Source organism: Mauremys mutica, chromosome 12, assembly GCF_020497125.1.
Source record: "Mauremys mutica isolate MM-2020 ecotype Southern chromosome 12, ASM2049712v1, whole genome shotgun sequence".
Taxonomy (NCBI): Eukaryota; Metazoa; Chordata; order Testudines; family Geoemydidae; genus Mauremys; species Mauremys mutica.
In genome coordinates this window covers 12,712,588-12,723,268 of record NC_059083.1, presented here as the reverse complement: position 1 = coordinate 12,723,268, position 10,681 = coordinate 12,712,588, and the positions used below count along the sequence as shown (strand labels likewise).

Sequence of the window (10,681 nt, the reverse complement as noted above, 5' to 3'; positions counted from 1 at the left end):
ATGTTGTGGGGGCAGGGTCTGGATCTGTGCTGGCTGGATCTCATGCAGAGAGATGACTCCCAAATGTCAACATCGCTCCATCTTCTCCATGCAGTGACAGCTTTGTTCACAGATGGAGCCAAGGAAGGACATTGTGAGGTGCCCAACACTGTCTGCCAGGCCTTGACATGGTCTTCTGCCTTCTGGGGCTCATGGTGAGTGATCTCTGGTTCCCCAGTCTCGGCGCCATGTGTGGACATGAACAGACAGGTTAAAATGCAGGCCTCCTAGATAGGAAAGGCTCCATAGCCCATTGCCTGGCCCCCTGAGCCACCCAGTCTCCCGGCCTGAGGCTGGATCGGAGCTGCTGCCCCATAGAGAACCAAACCAACCAGTCCCAACTCATTTCTCTGGCTCATGTCCTCTTACTCCCGAATAGCCTCCCCAGCACCCTCCTTAAGGCCCCGTGAACATCCTTGTTCCTCATGGTGTAGATCAGCGAGTTCAGCATGGGGGCGATGATGCCATAGAAGAGGGAGACCATCTTGCCCTGCTCCTGGGAGTAGCTGGACGGAGGCTGTAGATACATGAAAATGGCCGTGCCGTAGAAGAGCGACACCACGGCCAGGTGGGAGGCGCAAGTGTTGAAGGCCTTGAGCCTGCCCTGGGCCGAGCGAATCCTCAGCACGGCGGTGACGATGTAGCCGTAGGAGACCAGGATGAAGCCCAGCGGCACCAGCAGGAAGATCACACTGACAGCAAAAGCCTCGGCCTCGTTGGCGGTGGTGTCAACACAGGCCAGCTTCAACAGGGCCGGAACCTCGCAGAAGAAATGGTCGACCCGGTTCCGCCCACACCGGGGCACCCGCACGGTCAGGATGGTCTGCAGCATGGAGTTGCCGAAGCCGCTCAACCAGACGGTGGCCGCCATCTGCAGGCAGAGACGGCGGCTCATGACAATTGTGTAGCGCAGTGGCTGGCAGATGGCGACATAGCGGTCGTAGGCCATGACAACCAGCAGGATGCACTCGGTGCAGCCCAACGAGAGGAAGACGTAGAGCTGGGCCACGCAGCCAGCCCAGGTGATGGACTTCTGGGTGCTGCGGAAGTTCACCAGCATCTGAGGAACGGTGCTGGTGGTGTAGCAAAGGTCCAGGAAAGAGAGGTTGCTGAGGAAGAAATACATAGGAGTGTGGAGACTGGGTTCCAGCCACAAGACCACAATGATGGTCAGGTTCCCTACCAGGTTCATGATGTACAAGACCAAAAAGACCACAAAAAGCAGCATCTCCAGTTGTGGTTGGTCAGAGATCCCCAATAGGATGAACTCCCACTGGGAGCTCCCGTTCCCTCTTTCCTCCTGCAGGGAGAAGAGACAAAGATAAGGACGAAAGGAGCCCCAACAGCCATACACAAGGGGGACACATTCAAGGGCAGCCCCATTTCATCTGAATGAACCACGCCCACCTCTGACTTTGTCATAGAACATCTGGGCCAGTTGGGTGGCAGGTAGGATCCTTCTGCCAGGGAATGGCTTTGTCACAGAAAAGTGTTTCTGTGGCACTTCGTGACAAAGGAGGATCCATATATCAGGAAATTAAAGTGGATCTGTGGCAGTTGGTGGAAGCAATACGATGTGATAGATAAATGGATGCTTTGATTATAAGGTCTTTGGGAGACAAGCCGTTTTGTTTTGTTCCATTTATTCTGTATTTGTGCAGATCCTGGTGGCGACTGGGGCTCCTAACCATGATCCCAAATTTGCACCGCTAACTGGCCTCTGCCCCTCTTATGGGTGAAAGTTCTGGCATGTTTAGTCTAGAGGAGAGAAGGTTGAAGGGGGACCTGGTAACCGGCTTCAAATATGTGAAAATTTGTCATGAAGAGGATGGTGATCAATTGGTGTAGAGAGGTTGTAAAAAGGATTGTGATCAATTGTTCTCCGTGTCCATTAGGTCGGAAATACGTTTCAAGACAAGCCCGGGTAAATCAGTTTCTTAAACACAAAGGAGTCTAGCCAGGTGTCACCAAAGGCGATGGGCACTTACTTATCAAGTGCCCAGTCTTTGGCAAGGAAATAGGGCAGAAACAACCCGATCTCCATTGAAGCAAACAACAGCATGGCATCTCCTTCACCATTAGACTCCTCATCTCCGCCCTTGCAGCAGGAATGAACTTTAGCTAGGCAGGACCCTCAATAAAATGCATCTCAAAGGGTGACTGGACTATAAAAGTGAGGGGGAGAAACACCCCAAGGTATCTCTCCCTATCCATCTCTCTCTCTTTCCCCTAAGATGACCAAAGAAAGAGCGTTTGGACTTTGGGAGCAGATCCTGGTCTGAGAATTGGCTCAGCAATGTTACTGGGAACATGTGGAACGAATTTCACCTGGAGCCAAGTCTAGTTTGTTAATTTTAGTATGAGGAAGAGTTTTACCTTTACTTCTCCTGTAACCGTTTCTGATTTGAATGTCTTATACTTGTACTCACTTGAAACCTAACTCTTTGTAGTTAAATAAACATGTTTTATTCCATAATCCAAACTGCATTTAAACTCAATTGTGTGGGGAACTCCATTTAACGTAGCAAACTGTTGGATCTTGATCTCCTTAGAGAGGCAATGGACCTACAATATCTGAACTGTCCAGGAAGGGGCCAGGCAGTGCAGAACCCAAGTCTTGGGGCAGAATTTGGGACAGGGAGTTTGTTGTGGTCGCTCTGCGAGCGGTAACCAAGGCTGCAAGAAGCTAGAGTGTGGCTGGTGTTTGTGGACATGCTGCTGGGGTCAGAGTTGCTGGACCAGGGCTGTGGCCACACACAGACACTCCGGGTGTGACCTGCATGCAGCCAGGCTGCTTGTGAGTGACCCAGGTTGGAAGCTACCACAACAAAACATCGTGAGGCAGCCAAGGTAGCAGGGCAGGGATGACACAGCCCCTCATAATTCTGGATTGCACCCCGGAATGCCATACCGTCCTGGGAGGTTTGTAAGAAGAGATTGGACAAATACTGGTCAAGTATGATCTAGGTAATCTTATCCCTGCCTCAGTGTGGGCGTATGGCGCAGATGACCTCTGGAGGTACCCTCAAGCCCTACATGTCTCGGATTCTACTGCCACTTTAACAGGAATCTATTATGTTTATGTGCTTCTCTGTGTGACTGACAGGGACTACAATGTAAACACTCAGGGTGAGAATAAAATAATCCCTGTACCACTAATAATAATGTAGACCCTGATCCTGCGAGTAGTTAGAGCTGGGGTTTCCAAAGCAGCTTTAAGGAATGATGCACCCAAATCCCACTGATTTTCAGGGGCATCATGGGCTCATATAGGGCTAAATATGCAGATAGGCAATGAGTGGGATTTTCCAAAGGATTTTCTAACTCCCTTTGATCCCAATAGGAGTTAGGCACCTACCACCCATCTGCACTTGCGAGCACCTAAATCCCTTTGTACATGTGGCCCATGCTTCCTACGTGCCCTAATCTCCTTTACCCAAACCACCTACAGTGGGGTTGCCCATGGGCTTACGTTAAGCACGTGTGTAGATCTTTGCAGGATCGGGGCCCCTCACGGGACAACAGGGTTTACACGGCACTTTACAAACACCGTCCTGCAGATTCTCACCCAGGTGATTAACTACTCACCTGTGCAAAGTTATCCCTGCGTGTTTGTGGGTTAGGGGCCCCTGGATTCCAACCCTAATCAAATCTACCAATCGATGGCATTTGTCTGCTCCCCAGCACCACAAGATCTCAGCACCTAACAATCTCTAGTGGGTTTATCGTCACATCACCCCTTGGAGGCAGGGAAGTTTTATCAGACCCATCAGACAGAGCTAAGAAATCTAACCATTCCACATGCTGCCCAGCTCCTGGACCCTCCCCAGTAATAAGCATGAACGAGTGGTGGGAAAAAAACCCGGACTCACCTCCATTCACCTCCGGCTCTGCCCTCCCCAGGTTCCTCCTGCCCAGGCAGCTCTGGGCAGCTCAGTTGCTCCAATGCCAGGGCAGAGTCTGGAGTCTCTGCTCCCCTGCGCTGAGCTCCCCCAGTCCCTGGAACGAGGCAGCCCCGAGCTGTGGAGCTAAATGTCTTAGGATGCTCCCGAGTCAGGGAGACCAGAGGCTGCAGGTGTTTCCCCACTACAGTGCTGGGTCCCTGGGGTGGGTCTCAAAAGAAGGCGAATGTGGCAAACTGAATGCTCACAGCCAGTGTCGCATGGTCACAGGGTAACCCCTCCCCCATGCCCAGGAACCAAGCCCGGTCAGTGTGTGGGTGAAGTTTCTCAAGGCAGGTTGCCCCAGGCTGGGAGGGATACCCTGAGCCTCTCTCAGCTGGCAGGGTCTCCTAGAAGCCCAGAGACCACAGTGATAGACCAAAACAAATCCCAGAGATGGAGTGGAGAGAGAGAGATGGACAGAGGGAGAGGGATGGAGAGAGAGCGTGGATGGGCTGATGGATGCCAGACATGCCCGGACGGGAAAAGAGAGGGAGAGTCCGAGAGAGGAGAGGATGGATGAGAGAGAGAGGGAGAGAGAGGTGAATTGTTAGGACAGAAAGAGGCAGAGAGAAGGATGGATAAGAGGAGCAATAAAGAGATGGATAGAGGAGCAGAGAGATCTGCAGAGGGATGGATGGATAGAAGGCTGGAGGGTGGAGAGGTAGATGGATAGAAGGATAGAGACGGAGAGAAAGAGACAAATGAGCAGAAGGATGGCGAGTGGTGGAGAGAGACCCAGAGAGCTGGGTAGATCTGGAGAAGTACAGTGGATGGCTGGCAGGAGGTAGGATCCCCAGGCTGTGTCCCTGCTCCCTGACCTACCCCAGCCTTTGTGTCACACTACGCCTGGGCTGCCCCAGCTCCGAAGCACAGCTGAGAAGGGCCCTGTGTCTCTGTGACTGTGGGAGGCTCCTCCTTGTGCAGCTCATGATTGCTGTCCCTGCGTGCATGGGGCCATGGCTGAAGGGGAGGGAGCAGGCAGGGCCCTTATGGAGGTTGGAGCCGGGAAGGGGGCGGGAGATGTGACTCCCTGAAGCCTCCCAAGGGGCTAGGACTTGGCTGGTGAGGTTTGCGATGCCCCAGGGACCCCGTGCGCTAGGGTGACCAGATGTCCTGATTTTATAGGGACAGTCCCCATATTTGAGATAGAAGCCTATTACTCCACACCCCCGTCCTGATTTTTCACACTGTCTGGTCACCCTACCCTGCACCCAATTGGCCGGGAGACTGCTCCCGCAAAGCCGTGTAGGGGAGAGTGGCCTGGGGAGGAGTGACCCCAGCGCCTGAGCACTGCACCAGGATTGGGGTCACCACCCCCGCTCTAGTCCCAGCTCCATCTGTACCGAGGGCTCAAGTTTATCTATCTATCTATCTATCTATCTATCTATCTATCTATCTATCTATCCCCATACACCCCCTCTATCTATCTATCTATCTATCTATCTATCTATCTATCTATCTATCTATCTATCTATCCCCACACACCCCCTCTAGCTAGCTAGCTATTGCTGGGTTGTTGTAGCCATGTTGGTCACAGGATATTAGAGACACAAGGTGGGTGAGGTAATATCTTTTACTGGACCAACTTCTTCATGTATTTGACAGCTTGTCTCTCTCACCAACAGAAGTTGGTCCAATAAAAGTTACTGCCTCACCGACCTCGCCTCTCTAACGTCTATCTGTATATCTAGCCCCTTAGCCTGCGGGTCGAGCTATCTAAACTTCAGTCAGTGCAGAGAGCCCAGAGAATGAAAGGCAGCTGGGGTATGGTTATTAACTCAGGCATTCAGCCTTCAGGTGGGCGAGGTGAGCAAGGTCAGGGACGGCCAATTCAACCCAGAGACATCAGAGCATAAAAGGAAGATTGAGCCAAAAGAGCAGCTCCCTCAGCCGTGCTTCGGCAACAGGCTGTTGTGGTTACTGGTCAGGGCACTAGAGAGACGCACGGACCAAGATTTACGAAAGCGACTGGTGATTTTGGGTAGCCACTTTGGCGCAGTTTCTAGGCCTCCGGAGGAGCAGAGACCTGAGCGGAGGAAGGCCTATCTTGTCCGCCTCTCTGGCTAGGAATGTGCAGTCTGGCCAGCCCAGAGCATTCCAAAAGGCTGAGTCAGGCCCTAAAAATCAGGAGATTGGCTTAAACATCATGAGTGGGGCTTTTAAAATAATAAATTTGGATATTTTTTTCCCTTTTCCTTCTGCTTTCTGAGGCTCTAGGTCATGCTGGGGTCACCTTTTCCAGGTGTAGTGCCCAATCATGGGGGTAAGAAACTTTTTATTTTTCATGATATTCCGGTGTAATCTCAGAACTCCAAAGTCTGGTCTACACTACAGGCCTAAAGCGGTATAACTACATCACTCAGGGGGGGTGAAAAAATCCACACCCTTGAGTGACACAGTTATGCCAACCTAACCCCCCGTGTAGACAGTGCTATGTCGGCAGAAGAGCTTCTACCAACATAGCTACCGCCTCTCGGGGAGGTGGGTTAACTACAACGATGCGAGTGCTCTCTCCTGTCGGCGTAGAGAGTCTTCATCAAAGCAGTGCAGCTGCGCTGATGCAGTGTTGTAAGTGTAGACGTGCCCCAAGAGTCGGTGGGTTGCAGGGTTGGAGGAGGGCAGGGGACTTGTATGGATTGGGGAGGGCAGGTTGTTTCTCTGGGGTGGGAGAAGGCAGGAGAGTTGGGAAGGGTGGAAGTGGGCAGGGAGCAGAAAGCATGTGGGCAGGGAAGATGCTACAGAACCCAAGGGAGACACCGATGGTTCCATGCCCAACTGCGGCCCCAGCTCAGGTCCCCTGAGAGGTCGGGTTCCTCCCCAGCGCTCTCCGCAGGGCCCCGTGCACCTCCTTGTTCCTCAGTGTGTAGATCAAGGGGTTGAGCATGGGGGTCACCATGGTGTAGAAGAGGGAGACCAGCTTGCCCCGGTCCTGGGACGGGGGCAGCAGGTACATGTAGATGGCTGTGCCGTAGAAAAGCGACACCACGGCCAGGTGGGAGGCACAGGTGTTGAAGGCCTTGCGCCTGCCCTCGGCCGAACGCATCCTCAGCACGGCGGCGCTGATGTAGCCGTAGGAGACCAGGATGAGGCCCAAGGGCAGCAGCAGTAAAAGCACACTGCTGGCGAGGAGCTCCACCATGTTAGCGGAGGTGTCAGCACAGGCCAGCTTGAGCAGGGCCGGCACCTCGCAGAAGAAGTGGTCGATCTGATTCCTCCCACACCGGGGCAGCCGCAGAGTCAGCAACGTCTTCACCAGTGCGTTGCCGGAGCCGCCCAGCCAGGCGGTGACCGCCATCTGCAGGCAGAGGCGGCGGCTCATGATGGCCATGTAGCGCAGCGGCTGGCAGACGGCGGCGTAGCGGTCGTAGGCCATGACGGCCAGCAGGAGGCACTCGGTGGAGCCCAGCGAGAGGGAGACGTAGAGCTGGGCCACGCAGCCGGCCCAAGGGATGGACTTGTGGGCGCTGCGGAAGTTCACCAGCATCTGGGGGCCAAGGCTGGTGGTGTAGCACAGGTCCAGGAAGGAGAGGTTGCTGAGGAAGAAATACATCGGCGTGTGGAGACGGGGGTCCAGCTGTGACACCACGATGATGGTGGCATTTCCCAGCAGTGTCATGACATAGGAGATTAAGATGAGCACAAAGAGCAGCAGCTCCAACTGCGGCCGGTCAGACACCCCTAGCAGGATGAATTCCCCCCAGGAGCTTTGGTTTCCCTCTTCCCATGCCACTTCGCTGTACTGCACCTGTAGGAGCCATAAATAACCCATCTGAAAAACAACCTGCATTAAGGAGATTTGTAATAATTGATGATAGGAATGGGAACAGAAGTGGGTGTTTTGGGATGGTGACCACGAATCCTGGAAGGGGTAGATAGCTATTTACACTGATGGAGTAGATATGGGAAGGGCTGGGGTGGTAGTTTTGTGAGTATTGGTAGCAGTAGTGGGATCTATGTTAGCATTGGTGCCAGGAGTGTGATACGCTTTTATGCTGCTCTGATTGTGTTTACACTAGGGCTTTTGCCAGTATAGAAATGTCGCTAAAAATCACACCCCATAACTAACATTACTATACCAGCAAAGGTTTGCAGTGTAGACCTGGCCTCATAACTTAGGCATGTTCCAAAGCTGTAAGAGAGTCTTGTCTCTATGACTCCAGGCTGGCCAGGGGGAAATAAGGATTTGGCGATTCGACAAATACTAAGAGAGTGGATTGGGGCGAGATGAGGATGGTGGATTAGGAACAATCTGTTTTAACAGTAGGGAATTTGGTTTGGGAACCATGAATCCTGGGGCTAGTGGTGAGAGTAGATTGGCGAGAGGCTGGAATGATGGGTTTGTGAGTAGTGGTAACAGCAGTGGGCTCCCGGGTAGCACTGGAGGCAGTGGTGGGATCCAGAGCCAGTGTTTTAGAGAAGCAATGGTTCATCCGTTCAAAACAGAGAGTGGTTAGCTATGCTGTATATCTACAGTTTGATAGCCAGGAGTTCTGGCTGGTGGAGGCAGATGATTGTTCAGGGGACCAGCTACACAAAAGGAAAGTGCATTCAAAAGGGACTGGGATGGTGGTTTTTCAAACAATTAGTGTCACAGATGGGTTCTTCAGCAGGTATTTTGGGTTGGTCCTCATGAATCCTGGGCAGCCAGGTGAAGTGAAGATTCAGAAGTGCCTAGATACACATTGAGAAATGATTTGTAGGGGCTAGAATGGTGGATTTGTGAGCATCACAAAAAAGAACTAGATAAGTTCCTGGCGTATAGGTCCATCACTGGCTATTAGCCAGGATGGGCAGGATAGTGACCTTAGCCTCTGTTTTCCAGAAGCTGGGAATGGACGACCAGGGATGGATCACTTGATGATTCCCTGTTCTGGTCATTCCCTCTGGGGCACCTGGCAATGGCCACTGTCGGTAGACAGGATACTGGACTAGATGGACCTTTGGTCTGACCCAGTATGGCTGTTCTTATGTTCTTATAATTGGGATCCACAGGAGGTGTTTACAAGAAGTAAATAGCGACTAAAACCAGGGAATAATTCAGTATATTCCAAATCTGTACATCAACGTGGCCACCAGGAGTCCTGCATGGTCAGGCCAGCTGAGGATATAGGAGGTAGGTACCTGCACAGAGAGTGGACTTGGAACATAAAAACATAAGACCGGCCATACTCGGTTAGACCAAAGGTCCATCTAGCCCAGTATCCTGTCTTCCAACAGCGGCCAATGCCAGGTGCTTCAGAGGGAATGAACAGAACAGGTAATCATCAAGTGATCCATCATCTGTCACCTGTTCCCAGCTTCTGGCAAACAGAGGCTAAGGTCACCATCGCTGCCCATTCTGGCTAATAGCCATTGCTGGACCTATCCTCCATGAACTTATCTAGTTCTTTTTTGAACCCAGTTATAGTTATAAGAGAAGGACAGTGTGTTTTGGATCATTGGTGCGAGTGGTGGGATCTGCCAGGGTTTGGTTGTGGTCACATCCTGTCTCAGTTGGGTCAGAGAGTGATGATATTTGAAGCCAAACCCTGTAACAATTTCCATGAGCACTGGTTCAGTTTTGGCAACTTTCTTGGTATGGTCGTGTTATCAGGATGGAAGACCAATGAATTACAAAGTGTGCTTGCCAAGAAGCGCCACTACTACACAGTGGGCGTCGATGTGCTTACCAAAAGCTACGACGGCACAGTAAGAGCGCCCATGATGGCCAAAAACTGAATATCCAGCCAGATCACTTTAAGAACCAAGCTAGAGATTGACCCAGGTGGTCAATGGCTACATCAAATCGTAGAATCATAGAACTGTAGAGCTGGAAGGGACCTCAAGAGGTCATTTAGTCCAGTCCTCTGCATCAGTTTGGGATTCACCATGACGATGAGGAAAACCAGCAAAGCAAGCAGAATCAAATGAGCTGGAATACATTTTGTGGCTCAGGAATGGCATTGGGGCAAGCATCAAGGAGATCTATCTATCTACTCCTATTTCTAAGGCACCCGTTGGCGTGATACCAAGCACTGTACGTATCTGGCATTCATCACATCCTCATTCAATCCCTTCTGTTTGTAATTCCACATTTCAAACTTCTCCCCGATGCTCACTTTCATCTTCATCCATCTTCTCCCACATCTCTCCTTCCCTCCTCCAACACTATCCGTGTTATCCAGAAGGGCTAAGAATTTTACAAACATATTGGACTCCCAGACAGTAGCATAGGTACCTCCTGAGTCTTTTATACCTCCAAATAAATAATGACATCCCTCCATATAAACCGTGGAAGGGAGAAAAGGAGGAGAAGAGAAATCTAATGAGAGACAGACCAGAGGGCCAGAGGGACAAAGTCCGTGATGGTGGTCAGATGGCTCCAGCATCTGCTCTGTTCTTTTAAAACTGTTTTTAGCAAGAAAAATAAAGTAGGGGAAAGTTGAAATGGACAAAGACCTCATCAGCACATTTGACAGCAGAGAGACAAGGTAGATGAGGTAATATCTTGTATTGGACCAATTCTTGTTGGTGGATGGGACCGGCTTTTGAGCGACACAGAACTCTTCCTCCGGTCTGGAGAAAAGCTTGAAAGCTTGTCCCTTCCTCCAACAGAAGTTGGTTCAATGAAAGATATCACATCCCCCACCTTGCCTCGCTCATATCCTGGGACCAACACGGCTCCAACAACCAGGAGGACGTTTGATAGCAGTCAGTTA

The 10,681-nt window shown here is 51.4% G+C and overlaps 2 protein-coding genes across 2 annotated transcripts; both read right to left on the bottom strand.

Annotated features, from left to right (window-relative positions):
* Positions 1–394: 394 nt before the first annotated feature.
* LOC123346565 (olfactory receptor 2B2-like) lies at positions 395–2,445 on the bottom strand. The gene is made up of 2 exons (XM_044984040.1): positions 2,422–2,445; positions 395–1,306 (listed from the first exon to the last, which is right to left on the bottom strand). The coding sequence occupies exon 2, from the start codon at positions 1,265–1,267 to the stop codon at positions 395–397; it is 873 nt and encodes a 290-aa protein (XP_044839975.1). The 5' UTR covers positions 1,268–1,306; positions 2,422–2,445.
* A 4,326-nt stretch (positions 2,446–6,771) lies between these two features.
* On the bottom strand, positions 6,772–10,097 carry LOC123346563 (putative olfactory receptor 2B8). The gene is made up of 2 exons (XM_044984039.1): positions 10,082–10,097; positions 6,772–7,700 (listed from the first exon to the last, which is right to left on the bottom strand). The coding sequence occupies exons 1-2, from the start codon at positions 10,095–10,097 to the stop codon at positions 6,772–6,774; spliced, it is 945 nt and encodes a 314-aa protein (XP_044839974.1).
* Between the last annotated feature and the right edge of the window lie 584 nt (positions 10,098–10,681).

Bases quoted from the DNA above. Each gene is read 5' to 3' on its own strand.
- LOC123346565 (XM_044984040.1), bottom strand. From the start codon at position 1,267: ATGCTGCTTTTTGTGGTCTTTTTGGTCTTGTACATCATGAACCTGGTA.